General features: G+C 44.1%; 1 protein-coding gene across 4 annotated transcripts in view; it reads left to right on the top strand.

The window, feature by feature from the left end:
• The window catches only part of arhgap12b (Rho GTPase activating protein 12b), a 241278-nt gene that overhangs the window by 207178 nt on the left and 7657 nt on the right, over positions 1-26443 (top strand). For all 4 annotated transcript variants that reach the window (XM_041184245.1, XM_041184244.1, XM_041184246.1 and 1 more), the window contains 3 exons: positions 6234-6332; positions 6683-6760; positions 16247-16381. In XM_041184245.1, the coding sequence (XP_041040179.1) occupies positions 6234-6332; positions 6683-6760; positions 16247-16381 (312 nt within the window). The remainder of the gene's footprint in view (positions 1-6233; positions 6333-6682; positions 6761-16246; positions 16382-26443) is intronic.

The raw sequence follows: 26443 nt of genomic DNA on the forward strand, positions 1-26443 counted from the left end.
AGCCTAGCCTGTTCAACCCTTCCTCATAAGGCAACCCGCCCATTCCAGGTATTAATCTGGTAAACCTTCTCTGAACTGCTTCCATCGCATGCACACCCTTCCTTAAATAAGTTGACCAGTACTGTACACAGCACTCCAGATATGGTCTCACTAGTGCTCTGTATAACTGAAGCATAACCTCCCTGCTTTTGTATTCAATTCCCCTCACAGTAAATGATGACATTCTATTAGCTTTCCTAATTACTTGCTGTACCCGCTTACTACCTTTTTGTGATTCATGCACTAAGACATCCAGATCCCTCAGCATCTCAGAGCTCTGTGATCTCTCACCTTTTAGATAATATGCCTCTCTTTTATTCTTCCTGCCAGAATGGGCAATTTCACATTTTCCCACATTGTACCCCATTTGCCAGAGCTTTGCACACTCATTTAACCTATCTATATCTTTTTGTAGCCTCCTTATCTCCTCTTCACAACTTACTTTCCTACCTCTTTGTGTCATCGGTAAATTTGGCAACTATCCCACCCATCCCTTTTTCCAAGTCATTTATATAAATTGTAAACAGTTGAGGTCCCAGCACTGATCCCTGTGGCATGCCACTCATTACATCTTCCCACTTGAAAAAGACCCATTTATGCCTACTCTCTGCTTCCTGTTAGCCAGCCAATCTTCTGTCTATGCCAATATGTTACTCCCATGCCACGAGCTTTTAATATCCACATTAACCTTTGATGTGGCACTTTATCAAATGCCTTCTGGAAATTTAAGTACAGTGCTTGCACCAGTTCCCCTTTATCCACAGCACATGTTACTTACTCAAAGAACAGGTTCTCTCTATCTACTCTGTCCAGACCCCTCATGATTTTGAATCCCTCGATTAAATTTCCCCTCAACCTTCTCTTCTCCAAGGAGAACAATCCAAGCTCCTCCAATCTATCTACACAATTGAAGACATTCATCCTGGAACCATTGTTGTGTATCCTTTCTGCACCCTTCTAATACCTTTACGTCTTTCCCAAAGTATGGTCGCAATTCTCTGGTTCGCAAGCTCCAACAACTCATTGACACTAATGCCCATCCAGGACCCTCCCTCTGCCCACCCCTCTGACCCCATCCCGTATTCCAATCCCAGCCCCAGCCGTGTATTCACCATACCCCCTGACCTTCCTCTCTCTGATGCTGAGTGTTCAGTGCTCAGCAAAGGACTCCGTTTCATACCCTTACGCCCTCATCTCAATGAATTTCGGGCCCGGCATGACGCTGAACTCTTTTTCCGCTGCCTTTGTCTCCGTGCTCACTTCTTTGGACAGGAGTCCTCTCCCCATTCAACGGATCCTTTTACCCGCCTCCAATATTCTCACTCCACCTGGACCCCTCCCTCTGGATTCTTACCTGCTCTTGATCTTTTCATTGAGAACTGTCGGTGTGACATCAGTCATCTCAATTTCTCTGCGCCTCTCACCCACCCTAACCTGTCTCTTTCTGAACTTGCTGCACTCCGTTCTCTCAGTTCCAACCCTGACTTTATTATCAAACCTGCTGACAAGGATGATGCTGTTGTTGTCTGACACACTGACCTCTACCTCGCAGAGGCTGAGCGCCAACTCACAGACACTTCCTCCTAGCTCCCCCTGGACCATGACCCTACCACTGAACATCAAGCCATTGTTTCCAGGACTGTCTCTGACCTTACCTCCTCTGGAGATCTTCCCTCCATAGCTTCCAATCTCATAGTCTCCCAACCTCGGACGGCCCGCTTTTACCTCCTACCCAAAATTCACAAATAGGACTGTCCCAGCAGAACGATCGTGTCAGCCTGTTCCTGCCCCACGGAACTCATTTCTTGCTATCTTGACTCCATTCTCTCTCCCCTTGTCCAGTCTCCTCCCACCTACATCTGCAATTCCTCTCACGCCCTACATCATATCAACAATTTCCAGTTCCCTAGCCCCAAACGCCTCTTCACAATGGATGTCCAATCCCTCTACACCTCCGTCCCCCACCGGGATGGTCTGAGGGCTCTCCACTTCTTCCTCGAACAGAGGCCCGAACAATCCCCATCCACCATTACTCTCCTCCGTCTGGCTGAGCTTGCTCTCTCACTGAACAATTTCTCCTTAAACTTGTCTCACTTTCTCCAAATAAAAGGTGTGGCTATGGGTGCCCGTATGGGCCCCAGTTATTCCTGTCTCTTTATGGGGTATGTGGAACATTCCTTGTTCCAGTCCTACTCAGGCCACCTCCCACAACACTTTCTCCGGTACATCGATGGCTGCTTTGGTGCCGCTTCATGCTCTTGTGTGGACCTGGAAAAATTTATTCATTTCGTTTCCAATTTCCACCCCACCATCATTTTCACATGGTCCATCTCTGACACTTCCCTTCCCTTCCTTGAACTCCCTGTCTCAATTTCTGGTGATAGACTGTCCACCAATATTCATTACAAGCCTACCGAGTGCCACAGCTACCTCGTCTACAGCTCCTCACACCCTGCTTCCTGTAAGGACTCCATCCCATTCTCTCAGTTCCGACGCCTCCGTCGCATCTGTTCTGATGATGCCACTTTCCAAACAGTTCCTCTGACATGTCTTCCTTCTTCCTTAACCGAAGTTTTCCACCCATGGAGGTTGACAGGGCCCTCAACCGTGTCCGGCCCATCTCCTGCGCATCCGCCCTCACACCTTCCTCTCCCTCCCATAACCATGATAGGGTCCCTCTTGTCCTCACTTATCACCCCACCAGCATCCGCATTCAAAGGATCATCCTCCGCCATTTCCGCCAACTCCAGACTAATGTCACCACCAAACTCAGCTTCCCTTCACCACCACCAACCCCCCCCCCCCCCCCCCCCAACCTTGCAGCATTCCGCAGGGATCGTTCCTTCCAGGACACCCTGGTCCACTCCTCCATCACCCCCTACACCTCAACCCCCTCCCACGGCACCTTCCCATGCAACCGCAGAAGGTGTAACACCTGCCCCTTTACTCTCCGCCTCCTCACCGTCCAAGGGCCCAAACACTCCTTTCAAGTGAAGCAGCACTTCACTTGCACTTCCCTCAATTTAGCCTACTGCACTCACTGCTCCCAATGTGGTCTCTCTACATTGGAGAGACCAAACGCAGACTGGGTGACCGCTTTGCGGAACACCTTTGGTCTGTCCGCAAGCATGACCCAGACCTCCCTGTTGCTTGCCATTTCAACACACCACCCTGCTCTCATGCCCGCATGTCTGTCTTTGGTCTGCTGCAATGTTCCAGAGAAGCTCAACGCAAACTGGAGGAACAGCACCTCATCTTCCGACTAGGTACGCTACAGCCTTCCGGACTTAACATTGAGTTCAACAACTTCAGATCATGAACTCTCTCTTCCATCCCCACCCCCTTTCCGATCCCCCTTTTTCCAATAATTTATGATCTTTTAAAATATATTTTTCTTTTTCCACCTTTTTTGAATTCATTTCAATCTATCATTTTATCTCCACCTTTTAGCCCATTTCGATCCTTTCCCCCCTACCCCACCCCCACTAGCACCATCTTGTCGTGCTTTCTACCCTTAATGTCACCATTAGCACATTCCTTAGATAATATCACCACCATCAACACCCCTTTGTCCTTTTGTCGATGACATCTTTGGCAATCTCTTCTTTGCCTCCACCTATCATTGGCCCTCTATCCAGCTCTACCTATCCCACCCCTCATACCAGCTTACATTTCACCACATTTCTATATTTGCTTAGTTCTGATGAAGAGTCATATGGACTCGAAATGTTAACTGTTCCTCTCTGCAGATGCTGTCAGATCTGCTGAGTTTTTCTAGCTATTTTTGTTTTTGTTTCAGATTTCCAGCATCTGCAGTATTGTGCTTTTAAATTTCTTCTGCCACTTGTCCACTCATTCCACCAACTGTCTACATCCTTTTGAAGTTTACACTATCGTCCTGACTGTTCACAATACTTCCAAGTTTTGTGTTGTTGGCAAATTTTGAAATTGTGCCATGTACACTATGCCATTAATTTATATCAGAAAGAGCAGTGATCCTAACATCAACCCTGGGGAACTCATTAAAAACCTTCCTCCACTCTGAAAAGCAACTGTTCACTAAGCTGACTGAGCCTATTTGTAGCCAAGTTGCTACTGCCCCTTTTATTCCATGAGTTCTAACTTCACTCAAGTCTGTTGTGCGGCACTATATCAAATGCCTTTTGGAAGTCTATATACACCACATCAACAGCATAGTCCTCCTTAACCCTTTCTGTTAACTCATCAAAAAACTAATTTAATTAACAAATCCGTGCTGACTCTCCTTAATGAACCCGCATTTGTTCAAATGACTATTAATTTTTGTCCCAAAGTATCACCTTTAAAAGCTTCCCCACCACTGAGATTAAACTGACTGGACTGGAGTTGCTGGGCTTATTTTTTTTTCTCAACAAAGGTGTAACATTTGCAATTCTGCAGTCATCTGGTACCACTGCTGAATCTAAGGAAGATTGGAAAATTATGGTCAGTGCCTCTGCAATTTCCACACTCCTTTCCCTTCGTCTCAACTGTTAAATAAAAAATTATTTTTTCAAAAAAAATCTTGAAATATTTGTACAGTATTTGTATACTGAGAATGTTATATGGAGCGTAAAAGCATTTTGGCATAGGAATCATGACTGCAAAGGGACCCCTTTAAATCAATGGTATACATAAGTATTCAACAAAGCTGAATACAAAGCATGTTATTTAAAGACGTATTGGCCCAGATTTTCCAGTCAGTGGCAAATGAACAACACTTGCGTTCATGCACTTAGTGGTCCAGAGACTTTCTTTGGTCTTTTTTCACTGTGATTTGTAGTTATCAGACAACCAAAATAGGGTAGCACATTCTACATGGGGCCTGGGGCCTGTGTGAAGAGTGTAAAGAATGGAATTCCACCTCCTTCAGTCAGATTGAAGAATTCTTACTGAGTCATTCAATGTCTAAACCAGGAAAGGTAAATTAGAATATTTAATTCAGTATCAAATTATCTGCAGAAAGAAAGGTGGGATTAAGAGATTGTATAAGGGACAGAAAGAAAAAGTTTTTAAAAATGCATTTTTTTAAATTTCACTAACCATTTCCAACAAGAGAGAATCTTAACCATCACCGCTTGACATTCAATGGCATTACCTTCGTTGAACCCCCCCACCATCAACATATGGGGGTTACCATTGACCAGAAACTGAACTAGACTAGCCATATAAATACTGTGGCAACAAGAGCAGGTCAGAGGCCAGGAATCCTGCTGCAAGTAGGTCACCACCTCACTCCTCACTCCCCAGAGCCTGTCCACCATCTACAGTGCACAAGTCAGTGTGTGATGGAATATTCTCCAATCGCCTGCATGAGTGCAACTCCAACAACACTCAAGAAGCTTGACACCATCCAGGACAAAGCAACCTGCTTGATTGGCCCCCCCACTTAAAAACATTCACTCCCTCCACCACCAATACACAATGGCAGTCGTGTTTACCACCTACAAGATGCACTGCAGGAACTCACCAAGGCCCCTTTGACAGCACCTTACAAACTCCACGACTGCTACCATCTAGAAGGACAAGGGCAGCAGACACAAGGGACGACCACCACCTCCTGGAAGTTCCCCTCCAAACTGATCTCAATCCTGACTTGGAACTATTTCACCATTCCTTCACTGTCGCTGGATTCAAATCCTGGAACTCGCTTCCTAACAGCATTATGGGTGCAGTTCAAGAAGGCAGCTCACCTCCACCTTCATAAGGGCAATTAGGGATGTGCAATAAATGCTGGCCTAGCCAGCAAAGCCCGCATCTCATAAATGAATGTTAAAAAAAAATCAGAAGGAATGAGACTCCATACTTATAAAAGTAAATTTTCAGTTTTGGATGGGTTGTTTCTCAATAATTAAGTATTCCATGCATTCAAATAAATTTATGCTTGAATAGACAAGACCTAATTTTTTCTGGTAGATTTAGTGGGTGAGTACCCCCAACTTCGCACCCTTCAGGTATCATGCTGCGTTTCAAGGATAGATACCTGTATCGTAAAGCTTGACAAGATTCAGGGCAACATGAACAGCAACTTCCTGACTTCTACAGTTAACTAAGCATCTGTGGATGTCTAAGTTGTTAATTGCAACGATCACTATTAACCTCACTTGTTGTTAACACAAAATCTGGGCCATTATGTGAAAACAAATGAGTTTACTTTTAACATTTTTTTCATGCAGATCAAGTGTTTGGATGTAATCTAAGTAGTCTTTGTCAGAGAGAGAACACAACTGTACCAAAATTTGTGATGATGTGTATTGATCACGTGGAGAAAGAAGGTATGATATTCTAAGACTTGATTTTTTTGAAAGACTACTGTGACATATTGTTTGCGAAATATTTTCTATGTAACCAAAATTGTTCGCCTGTTCAAGTAATGGTACAAAATGGCAAAAAAAAGCTTCTGTTACTGTTTCTAACAGTATCAATATCTCAGTGCTAACTTTAATTTTAGCATAAATTTCAACAAATCACATCTTACTGCAATGACTTTTTTTGCATGAATGAAAATATTGTGTTCTGGAAACATTGGACAATAGCGTTTTAGCAATTCAGATCCATTTATCTAGGAGTTTCTGGTCCTTGAGACGCTTGCCTATTCTTATGCTGTTTCATGTTATGTCATCAGGCTTAAACATTGATGGTCTGTATAGAGTGAGTGGCAACCTGGCTGTTATACAAAAACTTCGCTTTGCAGTCAACCATGGTAAGTCACTTTATTAACCATGTGAATTTTTTTTAAAGTGACATATATAGTTGATAGTAGTACATAATATTTGTAAATTTGGTTAAGCACACCTTCAAATTCAGGATATTTAAATCTTGAATGTGCAGAAAATGCAAGTGAAGGTGAAATGCAAGAGGCATGGTAGGTAGCCTGCTTCCAGTCTCTGCTAATGATTCTCTTGATCCAGCCACTGAGGTGTGGAACGATACCTCACAGTTGCATATACTGCAGTTTCTCTCCATCATAAGGTCAGAACTGGGGTTCACTGATGACGCAGGTTCTGTTCCATTCATAACTCCTCAGGTGAATGAGTCAATCCAGGCCTGCATGCAGCAAGCCTGAAAAATATCCAGGCTTTGTCTGAAAAGTGGGAAGTAACATTTTCGCTACCCAAGTGCCAAGCAATTGTCACCTCCAGAAGAGAAAATCTAGCCCTCCCCTCTTGGCATTCAGTGAAATTACCATCACTAAATCTTTCACTGTCAACAACCTGGAGGTCACCAGTGACCAGAAACTTAAATGGAGCAGCTACATTAAATACACCAGCTATAAGAGTTGTTCAGGTGCTAGGTATCCTGCAGCAATTGAGTCACCAACTGACACCCCAAACCCAGCATCTACAAGGCACAAGTGAGGAATGTTATGGAATACACTTCACTTGCCTGGATGAATAGAGCTGCAACAATATTCCAGGACACAGCTTGATTGGCACCCCAGCCACTTTAAACATTCACTCCCTCCACCACCATTGTACGGTGGCTTCAGTATGCTATATACGTTACACTGCAGCAATGCGCCACAGCTGCTTCAACAGAACCTTCCAAACACAGGAATTCTACTACTTAGAAAAATAAAAGCAACTGGCACATGCAAACATCACCACCTGCAAGTTCTCCTCTAAGTTGCACATCATCCTGATTCGATAATGTGCCTTAATCATTGCTGGGTCAAAATCTGGAACTCCCTACATTTAATCCTTCATCACACACTATAATGGTTCAAGGTGGAAGCTAACAACAGGAAGTGCAAGGCAGAAGGGGCCGCAAAAGACGCCACTTTTCTGCTGCCAGCTTTTACAGGCAGCGACGCAGCTACCTCAATATATCTGATGGGCAGTAAATACCAGCCTTGCCAGTGATGCTCACATCTCATAAATGAATTAAAAAACTTCATTGTGCTGGTTATGGGAAAGATAGGCTAGAATTTTGACATCGGGGTGTGGGGGCGGGCCTGACAGGCTGACACGTAAAATGATGCGCGGTGACGTCAAGCGTGTGTCCCGACATCACCGCGCACCATCGCGATATTTCGGTGGGTGGGCATTAATAGACAGAATTTTCAGAGCCCATGCGATCTTCAGAGTGGGTCACAGGCGCAACAGGCAGGTGGATAGGCCACATTTTTAAAAACCTCATCCATGGGCAGGATAAGAGGGGTGAGTGGGATCGCGAGTGCTATTTGTTCGACATTCACTTTTTAAACTTACTTCTACTTGCTTGTGTGATCGGGAGAACTTCAAATCTCTTCAGAGCTGCTTGTACAGGAATGACAGGCTTCAGGTCAGGACTCTGGAGTAAACATCATTCTTGGGGCCTTGCAGGTTTCAGGCAGCCTTCCCTTACCCTGGGAATGGGAGTTGCGCTGTCCACTGGAGACACCTCCTCTGAGGAGGAAGAGAGGGCTAGAAGGGGGAGGAGGCCGGTGTCCATATTCAGCCTCCAGGGGAGCCACCTTTGGGAGAGCAGGCGCAGGTACAAGGGGGCCGGAGCGAACATGAAGTGCAAGGCAGAAAGGGGTCGCAAAAGATGCCACTTTTCTGCTGCCAGCTTTTACAGGCGGAGACGCAGCTCCTCAATATATCTGAGGTACAGTGCCGAAGGAGGCTCTGTCTCTCAAGTGAGACAGTGACCTCAATTTGTCAGATGATAAGCCCTGAGATCAGTTCCAACTGTGTGGGTGGATACCCCATGTCAGTGGCATTAAAGGTCACGACTGCCCGCAACTTCTTTGCCTCCAGCTCTTTCCAGGGGTCGGTGGATGATCTTTGCGAAGTCTCCCAGTCAGCTGTCCACGGTTGTGTCAAGTTAGTGACAAACGCTCTGTTCAGGCATGCATTGATTTTCATTCACTACCACTGGCAAGAGGCCAGGCAGGTGGAGCGAGCCAAAGGCTTCGCAGCCATTGCTGGGTTCCCCCATGTCCAGGGTGCAAGCAACTACACGTATGCGACCATCAAGGCGCCAGCGGGTGAGCCGGGTGCCTCCTTCAACAGGAAGGGATTCCACTCCATGAACGTGCAGATAGTGTGTGACCATAGGATGCTAATTCTGTGCAAGGTACCCAGGCAGCTCCCACGACGCTTATATCCTCAGACTCCCAGGTGCCAAGGCTCTTCAATGCTCCAGCCCGGCTGGATGGATGGTGGCTGGGTGACAAGGGCTACCCCCTCAGAAGGTGGCTCATCACACCCCTCCATTATCCAAGAACAGAGGCTGAGCAACGGTACAATAGGAGCCTTGATTACTCAAGGGCTGTGGTAGAGAGAACCATCAGTCTTCTCAAGATGCGCTTCCGATGCCTCAACCATTCAGGGGACGCACTTCAATACCCCCCCCCCCAGATTGTGTGTCGCTGATAGTGGTTGCATGCTGTGCTCTCCACAATCTGGTGCTGGAAAGAGGGGACGCAGTAGAGGAAGATGATGTAGATGTGGGTGCTTTGGTTGCACATGATGAGTCCAGTAGTGAGTCTGAGGACGAGCTGAGGGGATAGACACTGACCCGGGCGACCTCCAGGGCGGCAGGGACACCCTGGAGGCTTTGGTCCAACGATCCTTCAGCTAGCCCACCACAGATGGATCTCCAACACAAACCAGGGCTGCAGGCTCCATACTCGATACTTGAGAGCAACATCTGCCTGGTTAGAAACATTAACTATGTGCCCTGTCAATGACAAACAAGTCACTCATAACATCATGTGTTCCCGTACGCCTGCAGAAGTAATGAAGCATCCTGAGCCTTGTTCAGAACTAAAGTATTTAATGTTTTCATAAAACAAAACAGAAATGAAAGTTTATTTAGAGGTGTTGAGCTGCACAATGATAAATAAGCAACTAATACCGGAGCAACAGAAAACAGTGAAAAGCCCGTGGTGTGCCTAAGGTGCCTTACTCTTGCGTTTTCGAGTGCTATGACTAGGTGCTCCCCCCTCATTGGCCCTGGCATTGGAGACAGCCTGCTCACTCTGTTGTCCTGTTAGCCTTGATGACCTTGGCGGGTGTCCTCTGGCCCATGGAGCCTGTGATGGCCCTGCCTGGGAGGGAGCGGCCAGTGTCCCGGCTGGCATCTCCCTAGTCACCGCAGCCTCATCGGATGCCATGGTCACTGGCAGAGGGGCGGAGGAGCTGCTGCCCACATCCGGAGCGTCCGGAGAGGAGCCTGCAGAGATGACAGGCAGCTCATGCACCAGCATGAGGTCACTTTGGACCTCCCTGCTCACCATTGATGGATGGGCACCTAGCTGGGATACTGGGTGCCCAATCCATCTCCCACACTGACACTGACCAGCTGAGCTCAATGCTGCTGTGAAGGCTTGCAGGTCCGAGCACATCCCCAGTGATTGTTCTCCTGGAGGAGCCTCTCCATGAGAGTTGCTACTCTCTCCATGGAGCAAGCATTGCGCTTAGCCATGAGGATCAGTGCATTGCTGATGCTCAGCTTGGACTCCTCCATCACGGAGACCATGGCATGCATTGCGTCATGTATCTCTGCCAGATCCTCCCTTAGACCCTGCTGGACTTCCAGCATCTGCTGCCTCAGGGATGACTCAAGGCACATCATCAACCACCAACTGAGCATGTTCCTGGTCTCCTGCAGTCCTCCAACCGCCGGTGCCACAGGCACTCTCTGTCTCTGCCTGCACCTCAAGCAAGTGTGATGTGCCCTCACCGCTGTGCCCCGGGACAATAGCCGATGATCTTATCCCCCACCGAGGTGCTGGTATTGGCATTGGTGCCTGCCTGGCTGAGATGGTGTGACATTGGTGCTTGTATCTCTTCAGGGCCCTCAGGTGTCAGTGGTGGGCCTGCTCCTCCTCGATGAGGCTGAAAGGAAGAACAAGGACGTTTGATTAGTTGAAGCCATGCCACTGTTAATGTGCATGCCTGGTCCCTGGATCAGGATGCGATCCTCCTTCCATAATCAATGGAAACCCATGTTGGATGCTAAATCTAATAAACAGTCAACAGTGAAATGGTTGCAATGACAGACATTGTGACCTCAGTGCATGGCACTCTTACCTCCCACTGGCACCCCAACCTCACCACTGCCAGTAGACTTGTGCGAATGGTATCTCTCCAGCTTGAGAGCCTCCTGCTCGTACCTGGTGAGAATGAGTAATTGGGTCTGCCCTCCACCCGTCCACATCCGTTCAGCGTTATTGTGTGCGGTCTTCTCCTGAAAGGTGAAAGGTGTATTGATTAGTCCACCCTGTACCTGGGTTGCCATTGCAGCCCTGCCACCCCCACTTGAGTGAAACATTGCAGCGCTCTTGTGAATCGTGACCCTGGAGCTGCCATACACTCACTCCAAGCAGCCAGTGCTGACCCCCTTGCGCAGATGCTGCCTCCATCACATTTGCCACTCACACTGAATCACCCTTCAAAGCGAGGAAGCACAACCACCTAGAAGGTCAAGGGCAGCAGATGGATGGCTGCCCCGCCGCCTGGAAGTTCCCCTCCCAGTCACTCAGCATCCTGACTCTGAAGTATTTCGGCGTTCCAGCACAGCGCCAAGGTACAGATCCTTGAGGTCGCCCCCAAAACAGTACTGTTAGGTGTAAGTGTGCCATATGCAGCAGGTACAGAAGGCAGCTCAGCACCACCCCCTCAGGATCAACTAGACATGGGCAATAAATGCTGGCCCACCCAGCGAAGGCCACATGCCTTTAATAATTCAATGCAGTAACTACATTGAGTTGGGGGTGGGGGGAAGCAACCTAACTGCTGTGCTAAGTTACCCATGCCAAAACGGTACTCACCCTTCCCAATAGCAAGAGGTCATTGAACTGCTTGTGGCACTGAACCCAGGCGCGTCGCACCACATCGTGTGCGCTGACCCTTTCTGCCACCTCCCCCCAGGCACGCTTCAATATATGGGGGGCCTCCTCCTCCCATCCCTTGGTATGATGATTTCTCGCTGTGCTGCCACCTCCTCAGAGAATCTGGGGGCACAATGCCCTGCTGACCTGCCCTCCTACCTGGCCTGATCTCTGAGAGCGCTCTCGGGAACCCTTCTGTGCGCCATTGTTGCTAGCCTTTGGAAGGCTGCCTGCGCGTTTTTTAAACAGGCCGCTGGTTCGCCATTGGACCCGGTGGTCATTGGAGTCCCTCCGCCGCCTGCCCCTTCCTGCTGCTCTCGGGAGCCACGATTCACGCTGGGCAGGCCTTAATTGGCCCGCCCGCGTAAAATGGCAGCGTGGAAATGATCGCAGGCAGCTATCGGCTCTGTGCCCGCTCCTGTACAGCCCGCCCAACATGCTGAAAATTCTCCCTATAGAGATTGAATGCAGTGGTACAGGATTCGCTCAAGTCACTGAAGTTCCTGCAAGATGAAGGCTTTTCTCTTGATAGAGATAATTATTAACTGGCATTTAAGTAGCATCAATGTTATCTGCCACTCTTCAGCCCAAAGCTGGATCTTATCCAATTTCTGCCATAAGCTAGCCTGTGCTGCTTATTATTGAAGGAGTTTTGAATGAGCTTAGAATTGTAGAATAGTTAGTGAACCATCTGGCTCTTAACTTTATGATGGAGGGAATGTTATTGATGAATTACTGAAAATGTATAGGCCAACAATGATTCCCTAAAATTGTCTTCTGGCTGCAACGATTGGTCTCCAATAACCACAACCATCATCTACTTTTGTTTCCAGTATGACTCCACCACTAAAAGATTTTCCCTTTTAACTGTCATTGACCTAATCTTCCCACATTTGTCCTGTTGAATGGATGATTCTAGCATCCAAACGAGGAGGAGAGCCTGGCTAAATGGAACGGGTTGGTGATATAAGGAAAACCCACCGAAACCGATTCATGAATTGAAATTTACAAAATACGATCAACATTTAAACAAGATACATGGTACCAAGCCACATTGCAACATTTTATAGATTTTTTTCTGCTCAAATTTTCAATGCCAAATAAATTACTGAATAAGTGGGAAGTATTTTTCTAACCATTGGATAGTGAGAGTAGTGAAGGAGAGATTCATAAATGAAACCATTTCTAACATGGCTTAATCAATGTAAATTTATTTTGGAGAGTTATGTGCTGAGTTCATGGTCATCTTTTAAACCTTATTCATGGGAAATGTGCTCTTGAAACATCTTGCAGAAAGAAAGCCATTTGACAGCAATACTAACACAAAATCGGTAATTTATGCACCAACATTCATTTATATTTATACAAATTGTGATTTGGGCTGAATCTCAAAGATGCAAGGCCCATAATTCCTGTTGAGGTGTGAGCAGAACTGGGGTGGATTGCCTGACAAGGAATCAGAAAATGGGGTGAGGACTCTGTTCCACTGGGAAATCTCCCCTTGTTTTCCATGTGGCTATTTTCTAGTTTTGCAGCTGGGGGAGATGGTTGAGAGCTGTTGTGTGTTTCCAAGGCCCCAAAATTTTGAAAAAGGAAATTGATCCTGGAGGATATTGATTATCTACAATTGTGTCTGAAGGCTCCCTGAAAAGCTGAATAATGGAAAGAAGCATAAGTTCTATCCTACTTCCCCTGGACCTTTGTATGGTCAGAGCAGCATGATGTCACTCAGATTCCAGACTTCCATTGGAGTGGGGACTCTTGCTGGCATGATATGCCTTATCTCAGAATGAAAATGACCCTGTCCCCATAATTTAAGTATTGCTGAAATAAGAGACACATCTAAGCTTTTTGTCTTGCACTCATCAGGACAAGAATACCAATGTAAGGGGGAAAACAACAATTTATACTATATGTGAAGAGAGTGCTGATTGGTTGGCAAGTAGCATTGCCATGGAGAATGACCACTGATGGTGACTGACGGTTAACTGCCAAGCATTGTTTGAAATTTATACCAGACAGCTTGACCCTGATTGGTCAAGGCATTGCCCTGATTGACCTGAGGAATGATTCAGCGAATTACTGTCACTTATTTTGTTTAGCTGAAACAGGTGCAATGTATGTCCGTGTTCTTTCTGTCTGCAAAGAACAGGGCCCAGTGTATTAATATATGTAGCTTCCAGCACACGCAAATGCTCCACGAAGTGAGTCCGACTGACTGTCTTAAATTGGTTGTCAGCGTAATTCTTAACACGTTGGTCAACATTTGCTAAGTAATCCTCAATTGCAGAATCACAACTAATGTTGGACACTGAGTTTTGAGTTTTGCAAGCATGATCTGGTGGGGTACAGTCTGAATCCTACCCATTGCAAGCAGCAGCTGGGACATGCTGTTTGATACAATCCGCCAGTCCTTGGGTCGTACAGCCTACATACCTAACATCATACTGGCACTGAAATTCATATACCACATTACTTGTTTGTGTGATAGGCAGAACGTCTTTTTGGCAGCATCCTGTTAGTGGCAAACACCACTTGTGTTGTTACTGCATAGTAGCAGTGTGAAACAGCTAGCTTCATCTGTTGCTCAAATTTTTGAGATACCTTGCCCTTCCAGGGTAATCTGGGCACTTTTCAGGGTCAAAAGTGACGACCTTAGGCCCATTCATGAGTTTGCATGATATATGGTGCAAAGTGATCTGATCAGAGTAGCCATTATTCTAAAGGATATCATTGATGCACCCTATTTCAGCTCAAGCTTGCATGTTGAGCAAATGGTTCGGCTTGGGCCCTATTTACAAGGTTGCCGATAAGACCAATCTTATAGCGTGTAGAACTGTTAAGAATCTGAACACATATATTGACCAGTGAAGGTAGGCTTGCAGTAGACTGTGGTCAAGAACCCCCGGGCAGATCTATCAGCTAGTATGTCAAGGAAGGGGAGCTCATTTGACTGCTCCATTTCATAGGTGAATTTGAACGCAGGATGGAGCCCATTAAGAAATGTAAGAAAATTGTTACATGCAGCTGCGGATTTAAATAAAGCGAATGTATCATCCCCATATCGGAAATATGGGAGAGGTAGGAGCATAGGTGTCATTACATCGAAGACGCGTTTCTCATGGAACTCAACAAAAGATGTTTGTGAGAGCTGGGCCTAGAGTAGATCCCATGGCAATACTATCTATTTGGGCATACATGGTATCATTAAAGCTGAACTAAACTGCGCGAGTTGCCGAGTTCATAAGTTCAATGAATACTGATTCATGCCATGGTGGCAGGTCTGGATTGCCATGATATAGTGCTGCAGCTTAAATATCTATGGCTTCCTTAAGTGGAACATTGTTGAATAGGCTAGCAATGTCAAGTGAGCACATGGACGCAGCATTGCAATCAATATACAAATCCTGTATGCCCTTCGTAAATGTGAAGGAGTCCTTCACAGTATGTGTGAAAAACTTGGTCAAAAATGGTTGTAACAATTCACCGAGCCAATTGGCCAATTCGTGTTGTGCAGAACCGGTCATAGATAAGATGAGGCGTAGAGGAATATCACTTTTGTGTGTCTTGGGCAGCCCATACATATGCAGATATAGCGAACCATGAGGATGAACCCTGTCATATATATCACGCAGTAGCTCATCGCTCTTACACAAATCCAGCAAGTGTCTTTTTTTAACTTTCGAGCAAGGCTGTCCAACCATGTTGTTAGGTGGATGCAAAAGATCTCATAAAATCTGTGACAGAAACTGCAGGCAATCAAAAGTCCCACACTTGTAGTGGCAGAGCAGGGGCCCCCAAATTTCTAGCCTGCAAGCATTACTTTAAAAAATAGGCCATTGTATGTGCTGTGCTTATGATTTTCCCAACCCAATTTCCTGTTTCTGTCTTCCCTCGTCCCACAATCATGCTATCTTCCATATCTTTAATGTGCTTTCAGAGCTGCTTCTTCATTAATCCACCAAAGGCATTTATCCAAGTGAACTATTGGAGTGTATCTAATTTTTTTCCCCAGCAATATGGCTCAAACCCAATCTCAGAAGAGGATCCTCTACTACACTCGTAGGAACTTCCCCATTTTTCATAATCATCATAATGATCAAGTCAGATTATTATTTCTCTCCTGATTACAGGAGGATTTGACGCTTGATTCAGTTTGCCTAAACTCATTTCACATTGGATCCTAACTACTAGCAAGAGAAACCTTTCATTCATTTTGGCTCAAATTTGATCTCACGATCTGTAAATGGAAAGATGACATGCGCACAAAGCTATTACTTAATCCTCATTAATGCATTTTTAAAACACAGTTATGAAATACTGATTTCCTTCTTACCTCAAACATAATCAATTATGCCTTCCTTTCAGATGAGAAGCTGGACTTGAATGACAGTAAGTGGGAGGATATCAATGTTATTACTGGGGCTCTCAAGATGTTTTTCAGAGAATTGCCAGAACCTCTCTTCACATATCATCTCTTTAATGACTTTGTCAATGCAATCAGTAAGTAAAAGTGATATTAATATTGTCTTAATCTAATTTTAAAACTTGCTGGTTTACAGAAGTTTGTGAGCATTTAATCGTAGTGTGTCAGCTCACTGCACAGCACTGTCAACTTTGAGACCCACTCCAGGACCCTCCACTGTGGTACTGTGGGAGTGCTGTACTATCAGCAGTGCTGTCAGTGGAGACGTTAACTGAGACCTCATCAGTTGTGTTAGGTGGGTGCAAAAGATCTATTTAGAAGAGGAGACACTGCAATAACAGGCTAATATTTATCCCACAATCAACATCACAAAATCAGGTCATCTGTTCATAATTACGTTGCTGTTTGCGGGAATTTGCTGTATGCAAATTGGCTGCTTCATTTGCTACATTGCAACAGTGACTACACTTTGAAAAAGTACTTCAACACTTGTAAAGCTCTTTGGGACGTTCAGCAGTTGTGAAAGGTGATTTATAAATGCAAGTCTTTTATTTAGTATTTTCTTCATGAAGCATTCAACATATTCAATGTTCAGTAATAATTTGGTTAGAGTGATTAGATGGGAAATGAAGGTGCAAGTCTTGTGATTTTTCGACTTTGTACTTCTTATAAGAAGCCTGACTCACACCAAGAAAACATAGGAGGATTTTGCCATGATGCTGTGTATGGTTTTCCAACTAAATTGTGTTTGGCTTGTACCTGAATTTTTATCCATGTTCCTGACAGGCAAAACTTGACATCAGAAAATTGCCCCTAATATCGAAGGGCATCTCACTGACCTATCAAAGCATTTGTTATCACTTTGAAGAGGCAAACTTATCACATTATACAAAACCATTTATCACATTCTATTATCTAAATAAAGAAAGAACTGTACAATTTTTTAAAAAGTATTACTCCGGGACTAACTTTCATCTGAGAATTTTTGTGCAAAATTGATGTAATTGGGAAGTAAGTTGAGTGAGAAATTGGCAATTGAACACAAAATCATTTGCACAAGTTATAGTGCCTTATGTGCCCTCTGCACTTTGAGTGTTGATGATATCATTGTGAAAATAAAGGAAACAGATTACGTTAAATGGAAAGCTCATGCCAATGGAGGTCAAAGGGAAAACTTTCATGTTAGAAATTATACCTGGTACACAGTCACATGTTCACAGTTGCTGAAAATCAGCCATCAACCCAGGACATTGATGCAGGAATCAATCATTATTGATACCTCTTCAATGGCCTTCACTGGCATAGAGTCAACTCTGAGCCGGTAACTGGCAGTTCCAAAGTGTCCCACTCACAGCACCTCCAATAATAAAATGGCCCATACCAGTCCACAGCATCCAGACTTGTGCTGATGAGTGACATCTAACATTCATGCCACAGGAGTGCTAGGTAATGACCATCTGCAATGGGTGGGTCCCAACTATGTTCATGACCTTCAACCACACTGCAGTCTCCACCAACAACACATTGGGCTCATTGTTGACCAGAAATCTAAATTCAGTTCAGAAGTCTGACAGAAGACTTGTCTGAACTGTTGCTACCAAAGCAACACTTAAGAAGCTCAATATCATTTTTGTTATTCATTCATGGGATGTGGGTGTCTCTGACTAGGACAGCATTTATTGCCTATCCTAATTGCCCTTGAGAAGGTGGTGGTGAGCTGCCTTCTTTAACCACTGCTGTCCATGTCGTGTAGGTACACCCGTAGTGCTGGCAGTTACAGGATTTTGACCCAGCGACAGTGAAGGTATGGTGATAGTTCCAAGTCAGGATGGTAAGTGGCTTGGAGGGGAACCTCCAGGTGGTGGTGTTCCCATGTGTTTGCTGCCCTTGTCCTTCTAGATGGTAGAGCTTGTGGGTTCAGAAGGTGCTTTCTAAGGAGACTTGGGGAGTTCCTACAGTGCATTTTGTGGATGGTACATACTGCTGCCAGTGCTCATCAGTGGCGGAGCGAGTGAGTGTTTGTGGGAGGGGGTGCCAAACAAGCAGGCTACTTTGTCCTGGACGGTGTCAAGCTTCTTGAGTGTTGTGGGAGATGCACTCATCCAGGCAAGTGGGGAGTATTCCATCACACTCCTGACTTGTGCCTTATAGATGGTGGACTGGCTTTGGGGAGTCAGGACATGAGTTACTCCTGGCTTCTGACCTGTTCTTGTAGCCACAGTATTTATATGGCTGATCCAGTTCAGTTTCTGGTCAATGGTAGCCCCCCAGGATGTTGATAGTGGAGGATTCAGCAGTGGTAATACCATTGAATGTCAAGGGGCGATGGTTAGGTTCTTTGTTGTTGGAGATGACCATTGCCTGGCACTTTTGTGGTGCAAATGTTACTTGCCATTTTGTCAGCCCAAACCTGGATATTGTCCAGGTAATGCTGCATTTGGACATGGATTGCTTCAGTATCTGAGGATCTGAGGAATAGCGAATGGTGCTGAACATTGTATAATCATCAGCGAACATCCCCCCCTTCTGATCTTATGATGGAAGGAAGGTCACAGATGAAGCAGCTGAAGATAGTAGGGCTTAGGACACTGCTCTGAGGAACTCCTGCAGTGATGTCCTGGAACTGAGATGATTGACTTCCAACAACCACAACCAACTTCCTTTCCTAGGTATGACTCCAAGCAGGGGACGGTTTTCCTCCCGATTGCCTTTGACTCTAGTTTTGCCTTGATGCCACATTTGGTCAAATGCAGCCTTGATATCAACACTTGCCTCACCTCTGGAGTTAAGCTCTTTGTTTGAGCCAAGGCTGTATTGTGGCCTGGAGTTGAGTGACCCTGGTGGAACCCATGCTGAGCGTCAGTGAGCAGGTTATTGCTAAGCAAGTGCTGCTTGATAGCACTGTTTATGACCCCTTCCATCACTTTACTGATGATTGAGAGTAGCCTGATGAGCTGGTAATTGGCTGGGTTGGATCTTTCCTGCTTGTGTGCAGGGCATACCTGGGCAATTTTCCACATTGCTCGTTAGATGCCAGTGTTGCAGCTGTACTGGAACAGCTTGGCTAAGGGCGCAGCAAGTTCTGGAGCGTAAGTCTTCAGTACTATTGCCAGAATATTGTCAGGGCTCATAGCCTTTGTAGTATCCAGTGCCTTCAGCCGTTTCTTGATATAATGTGGAGCAAATCGAATTGGCTGAAGACTGGCACCTGTGACGCTGGGGGACCTCTGGAGCAGGCCGAGATGGATCATCCACTTGGCACTTTTGGCTGAAGGTTGTTGCAAATACTTCAGCCTTATCTTTTGCACTGATTTTGCTGGGCTCCCCCATCATTGATGGGGATATTTGTGGAACCACCCTTAATTGTCCTCCAGCATTCACCACTGGATATGGCAGGACCGCAGAGCTTAAATATAATCCGTTGGTCGTGGAATCACTTAGCTCTGCCTATCACTCGCTGCTCATACTGTTTGGAATGCAAGCAGCCCTATATTGTAACTTCACCTCATATTTTTAGGTATGCCTGGTGGAGATCCTGGACTCCTCTTTGAACCAGGGTTGATCCCTTGGCTTGGTGGTAATGGTAGAGAGGGGGAGATGTTGGGCCATGAGGTTACCATTTGTTGTCGAGTACAGTTCTGCTGCTGCCGATGACCCTCGGCGCCTCATAGTTGCCCAGTTGCTAGATCTGCCCGAAATCTATCCCATTTAGTGCCACATAACATGATGGAGGGTATCCTCAATGTGAAGACAGGATTTCGTCTCCACAAGGACTGTGCGGTGGTCACTCCTACCAATAGTTTCATGGTACAAAGTAATTTTTTCCCTCTGAGGCAGGTGGTGAGGGAACCAACAAGAGGGACAAGCATACTTAACCTGCCTGCCGGAGATGCACCAGAGAGATGCTTCTCTCCTTTAGGACTCGGTCAGCTCAGTCAGTAGTAGTGCATTGAAGTCTCCCCACCCAGAGTACACTCTTGCCACCCTCCAAGTGTTCAACGTGGTAATCAGGATGTCATGGGGTCTGGAGTCGATGTTGAGGACTCCCTCCTGGCTTTATACCACTGTGCCACCACCTCTGCTGGGTGTGTCCTGTCCCGCAGTTTCATGATCACATTATCATGGTCATCATTAGACTTTTAATTCCAGATTTTTATTGGATTCAAATTTCATCATTACCCAGGGTCTCTATATTACTAGTCCCAGTGACAATACCACTATCACAACGCCTCCCCCTGATAAATCATGCAAGGTAAAGTAGTTTGTCTCATCCATTGCCTGTCCATTGAACTCAGTACCTGTGCTATCCTTCACTGGCATTCTGCATCCTGTAGATAGTACAGTCTATAACGAATTACCAACAGTACTTAAGAGTCCACTAACAGGAAAGTGATGATCATACAGCATTATCATCTCAGTTTCCCTTCAAGTTGCACATCATCCTAATTAGATGGATATTGTCACTGCTTCTTCGTCACTGGATCAAAATTGTAGACTTACCTACCTAACAACATTATCACAAGGACCGGATTGACGGTGACTTTCTTCTCAAACCAGTGTGATATTGCCATTGTTGTACACTCCCCAAGAACGGATATTGAAAAACACCTGCGTTATTATAGTGGCTTTCTTGTCCTTAAGACGTCACAAGATACGTCGCAGACAATGAATTATGATACATAGCAAGGGTCCCACAAAGAGCATTGACCAGTTTAAGATTTTTTAAAGGAGAACTCTTCTTCAGATGGGAACTTTTATATCCCCTTGAACATAAAAGGGGCCCAGTTTTAACATCTCACCTGAAAGACAACATCTCCAACAAATTTACACCAAGGTCTCAATATTGTACTGTAAGTGTCTGTCTAAATTATATATTAATTATGTGCTTAATTCCTGAAATGGGACTTGACCCACAACCTTCTGACTTGGAGGCCAGAGTGCTTATAAATCAGTTGACACTGCCAAAAAAGCATTTTCTGTTATTTTGTGAATGTTGGCTCTACATTTAGATGAAAAACCCCTTGCTTTAATTGTTCTTGCCTGTTTTGTATTTCTAAGGTATGAGCTGTTAGTTCAAAGGTCTGCATCACTATACATTTTTATGTTAATGATTTGCGTGTTTGTGCTGTAATTGGGTTTAATTGACTCACTTACATATCCATCGTTAAGCTTTCCATATTCCATAGTAACATGGTGCAAGCATGCAATTGATGGCATAATAGAAGCTGTCCACTCATGCCTAGGGAGTACTAATAATGTATTTCACACACTGTATATTTGCCTCCAGAAGATGATGAAAATCCTTGTGCCCAAGTTCCCCCATAACTCTAAAGCCCATCGCCACATTAGGACGCCTTGTGTAAGAATGATGATTTCAAAGTACAGATTCCGTCATTTGCTGTCAGTGTAGATAGAAACTGCACATTGTTTCTAGGTGTCCTCCAAACCTGGCCAGTCTCTTTCAAGTCAATGATCTTCTTTAAATATGATTAGATGCAAAGTTTTTTTTCTTGATAGCAACGATGTAAGTTTTGAGTTATCTGTTGTGAAATATAATGATCTGTAATTTCTGGCCTCTTGACCATTTTAATCACCCCACCATTTGCGGCTGGGCATTTCAGTTGCCTAGGCCCTAAGCTCTGGAATTCCATCCTTCCACCTCACATTTTTTCTATAGGACATTCCTTGAAACCTGCCTCTTTGACCAAGCTTTTGGTCATCTGATCTAATATCTCCTTGTGTGGTTCAGTATATTTTCATAGAATGGTTACATTTTGTTTTATAGTGCTACTGTGAAGCAGCTTGGGACATTTTGTGTTAAAGATGTTGTGTAATGCAAGTTGTTATTGAGGAGAGACTGAGTATTACAGTAAAAGGACAGACTTGGAACACTCTTTCAATCCAACTTTAAAGATGCCTGTTCAGCTAGCAGTGTCAACATGCTATTGATTCAGATCAGCAAAAATTGGGTATATTGCTCAAATGATTAAATATTCAAAATGATTAAATAATTGACATAAGTTGTGTAGTAGGTAATTTCCTAGGGTTCTCCCGATTTCATGCTGCAAATTCAGCAGAACCCCCACAGAAAAAAAGTGGAAGTGACCTCTTTTAGCTGATTTCTGTGGAGGTTGCATCAATCTTCTGCTGCTGTGAGACATTAAGAGAAACCCCCTCCACCCATCCCCCTCCAGCCTTAGAAAAGCTATATGTTCAGACTTGGAACATCTTTATGTTTTAAGATAGCAAACATTTTCAACTAACTGTTAGATTTCTTCCTATTGCCAACCTAATTGGGAGTAGGTAAGTTAGTTAAGAATGGGGGTTGAATGAGACTTTCCTGGTTTAACTACATTGGTGGCCTTTGCCTCCTAAGCCACTTAGGCTGTCAATTTCTCTGGTATTTACATAATCCATGATTATTATTGAAATAAAAATAACTGACTTTTAATAGTATCTGTTTTGGAGATGTCCCCCCGCCCCCACCGCCAAACAGCACTGTGTGGGTGTACCTGCATCACATAGACTGCAGAGGTTCAAGAAGGCAGCTCACCACCACCTTCTCAAAGTCATTAAGGATGGGCAACAAATGCTTGCCTAGCCAGTGACGCTCTCGTCCTATGAACGAATAATGAAAAAAAGGGTACCTCAAAGTTGTACGAAACAGTGAACAGTGTGGAAAAGGTGAGTATGGAATCTTGATTCCAAGTTAAAACATAAGCTGTACCAGTGGGTACAGGATACGAACTGAGAGCCCAATTTATGGTTAATTTTAGAGTCTTTCATCACAGAGTGATCAAAACATGGATTGACGTCTTAGTATTTTAGTCAAAAACCCCGAAATATATATTTTTTAAATAGTTAGATGTTGTAATGAAGCGAGTAGTTTGTTCTCCAGTTGGATAAGCTGGAAAGGGTAAATAGCTATCCTCACCTGAATCTACCTTGAAATTTTCTGATTACCTTCTTGAACCTCTGCAGTCTATGTGATGCAGGTACACCCACACAGTGCTGTTTGGCGGTGGGGGGGGGAAAATCTCCAAAACAGATACTATTAAAAGTCAGTTATTTTTATTTCAATAATAATCATGGATTATGTAAATACCAGAGAAATTGACAGCCTAAGTGGCTTAGGAGGCAAAGGCCACCAATGTAGTTAAACCAGGAAAGTCTCATTCAACCCCCATTCTTAACTAACTTACCTACTCCCAATTAGGTTGGCAATAGGAAGAAATCTAACAGTTAGTTGAAAATGTTTGCTATCTTAAAACATAAAGATGTTCCAAGTCTGAACATATAGCTTTTCTAAGGCTGGAGGGGGATGGGTGGAGGGGGTTTCTCTTAATGTCTCAGGACTAATGTTACCAGGACTAATCAATAAATGGAAATGTCATGGTTTACAAAATTTTCCAAGAAAGACGAGAACAGATATGTTTTAATCTTGTTTTAAAAACTTTAAGTACATCAGTTTTACTAATATAACAATAATAACACCTCACCAGCATTATTATTGTTTCAAGACTCCTTAAGCTTAATGTTGAGCTTAAAACCTTCAAAATAAATTGTTCATATGGAGTTCCTTAAAGCTGCAGGCAGTTTTGAATGTAAATTGCAGTGTTGAATGTAAATTTGCAGCATTCACATTTTGGACACTAATGAGGATGATTCAGTGAATATTTGTTAGTCTTTGAATCACTGAAAATAGCATTTTGTAACTGATGTGTGAGGCTTTTAGCATAGCAAATTGCATCACTGATTTGGTTCAATATATAAAAAGTCTACTTAAGGTGTCACCTGTAATGAGTGCAGCAAGTTACAGCAAAAATGCACAACAGATGTTTCACTCTTGATTGGACCCACCCTGTTGAGTTTCTGATCTTGACCAACCTAGTATGGAGAAGTGCTAACCATAAGCAAAGCTTATGCCTACAACAAGGAGAAATGGTTAACTAGAAACATGTGAAATTTCTGTTTTGGGGCCCCAGAAGACAGTTTAGAGCCACTTTTATAAAAAGCCTAGAAGTGTCACCTACCTAATACATTGTCTAGGGAAAAAAATAGAGTGAACTGTGATATTTTTTTAAGCAATGTGATCACATTTAATTAGCTGACACTACTTTTTAAAAAGTACTCTATTGTTACGATTTCAGTTGATTTCCTACACCTGTCACTAACCAGTGGAAAAATTCTGGAATTGTAGCTTTTAGCAAAATCATCACATTAACAATATTTAAATTTGAAAACTCAAATGTTGCCCTCTTAGGAAAGTAGTGTAATCAAGAAGTTAATCATTTTGAAGATTCAAACATGAGCATAATTTACCTTAATCTTACAAGATCAATAGTTTAACTAAAACAAAAACAGAATTACCTGGAAAAACTCAGCAGGTCTGGCAGCATCGGCGGAGAAGAAAAGAGTTGACATTTCGAGTACTCATGACCCTTCGACAGAACTTGAGTTCGAGTCCAAGAAAGAGTTGAAATATAAGCTGGTTTAAGGTGTGTGGGAGGGGCGGAGAGAGAGAGCGAGAGACAAGTGGAGGGGGTTGGTGTGGTTGTAGGGACAAACAAGCAGTGATAGAAGCAGATCATCAAAAGATGTCAACAACAATAGAACAAAAGAACACAAGTGTTAAAGTTGGTGATATTATCTAAACGAATGTGCTAATTAAGAATGGATGGTAGGGCACTCAAGGTATAGCTCTAGTGGGGGGGGAGAGCATAAAAAAATTTAAGATATTTAAAAATAATGGACCAAACGTAAACTGGGCGACTGCTTTGCAGAACACCTGCGGTCTGTCCGCAAGAATGACCCAAACCCCCTGTCGCTTGCCATTTTAACACTCCACCCTGCTCTCTTGCCCACATGTCTGTCCTTGGCTTGCTGCATTGTTCCAGTGAAGCCCAACACAAACTGGAGGAACAACACCTCATCTTCCGACTAGGCACTTTACAGCCTTCCGGACTGAATATTGAATTCAACAACTTTAGGTCGTGAGCTCCCTCCCCCATCCCCACCCCCTTTCTGTTTCCCCCTTCCTTTTTATTCCAATAAATTATATAGATTTTTCTTTTCCCACCTATTTCCATTATTTTTAAATATCTTAAAATCTTTTATGCTCTCCCCACCCCCACTAGAGCTATACCTTGAGTGCCCTACCATCCATTCTTAATTAGCACATTCGTTTAGATAACATCACCAACTTTAACACCTATGTATTCTTTTGTTCTATTGTTGTTGACATCTTTTGATGATCTGCTTCTATCACTGCTTGTTTGTCCCTACAACCACACCAACCCCCTCCACTTCTCTCTCTCTCTCTCTCTCTCTCTCTCTCCTCTCTCTCTCTCTCCCCCCCCCCCCCTCCCCCCCCACACACACACACACACTTTAAACCAGCTTATATTTCAACTCTTTCTTGGACTCGAACTCAAGTTCTGTCGAAGGGTCATGAGGACTCGAAACGTCAACTCTTTTCTTCTCCGCCGATGCTGCCAGACCTGCTGAGTTTTTCCAGGTAATTCTGTTTTTGTTTTGGATTTCCAGCATCTGCAGTTTTTTTGTTTTTATCTCAGCAGTTTAACTAGTAAGGCTGCTGTCTGTAGAGTGACAATAGATTTGCTAGTCAGCTAGTGATTTGTCATTGCACATTGATACAAACTGCCATTTTTTCAACTGCTTGTAGTGCACAGTTCAGCCACAGAGTGGCATTTGCAACATTCCAATATTTTTGATATTGTCTTTTGGTTGTTCAGGCAATTTGTTTTAGGCTGCAACAAAATTATAACTTCTTACTCTTAACTTTGAACCTGATCGACGGGAAATATCATAAAAATCAAAGTCAATATTAAAAAAACTTCAGAAATGATCAAATCAAGTCAGTTTTAAACTTTCATTGCTTATTTTGTGCAGTTATTTCCCCATTCAGGTTCTTCACTGTTTTCCTTTCACTTACCATAGATCCTTTAACCAAGATGAGAGGATGGTTTTGAAGCTGGAAATCCAGTGCCACGTTTAACACTGATTTATTTTTTCAAGGATGGACTGATATTGCCAGTTTTTCTGGTAGATGTATTTGGAGAAATATATATATTAAGAATGTAATGCAGTTAATTTCTGCTTTCTAAGAAAGGAAATGA

Source organism: Carcharodon carcharias, chromosome 3 (genome assembly GCF_017639515.1).
Source record: "Carcharodon carcharias isolate sCarCar2 chromosome 3, sCarCar2.pri, whole genome shotgun sequence".
In the NCBI taxonomy this organism is placed as follows: Eukaryota; Metazoa; Chordata; class Chondrichthyes; order Lamniformes; family Lamnidae; genus Carcharodon; species Carcharodon carcharias.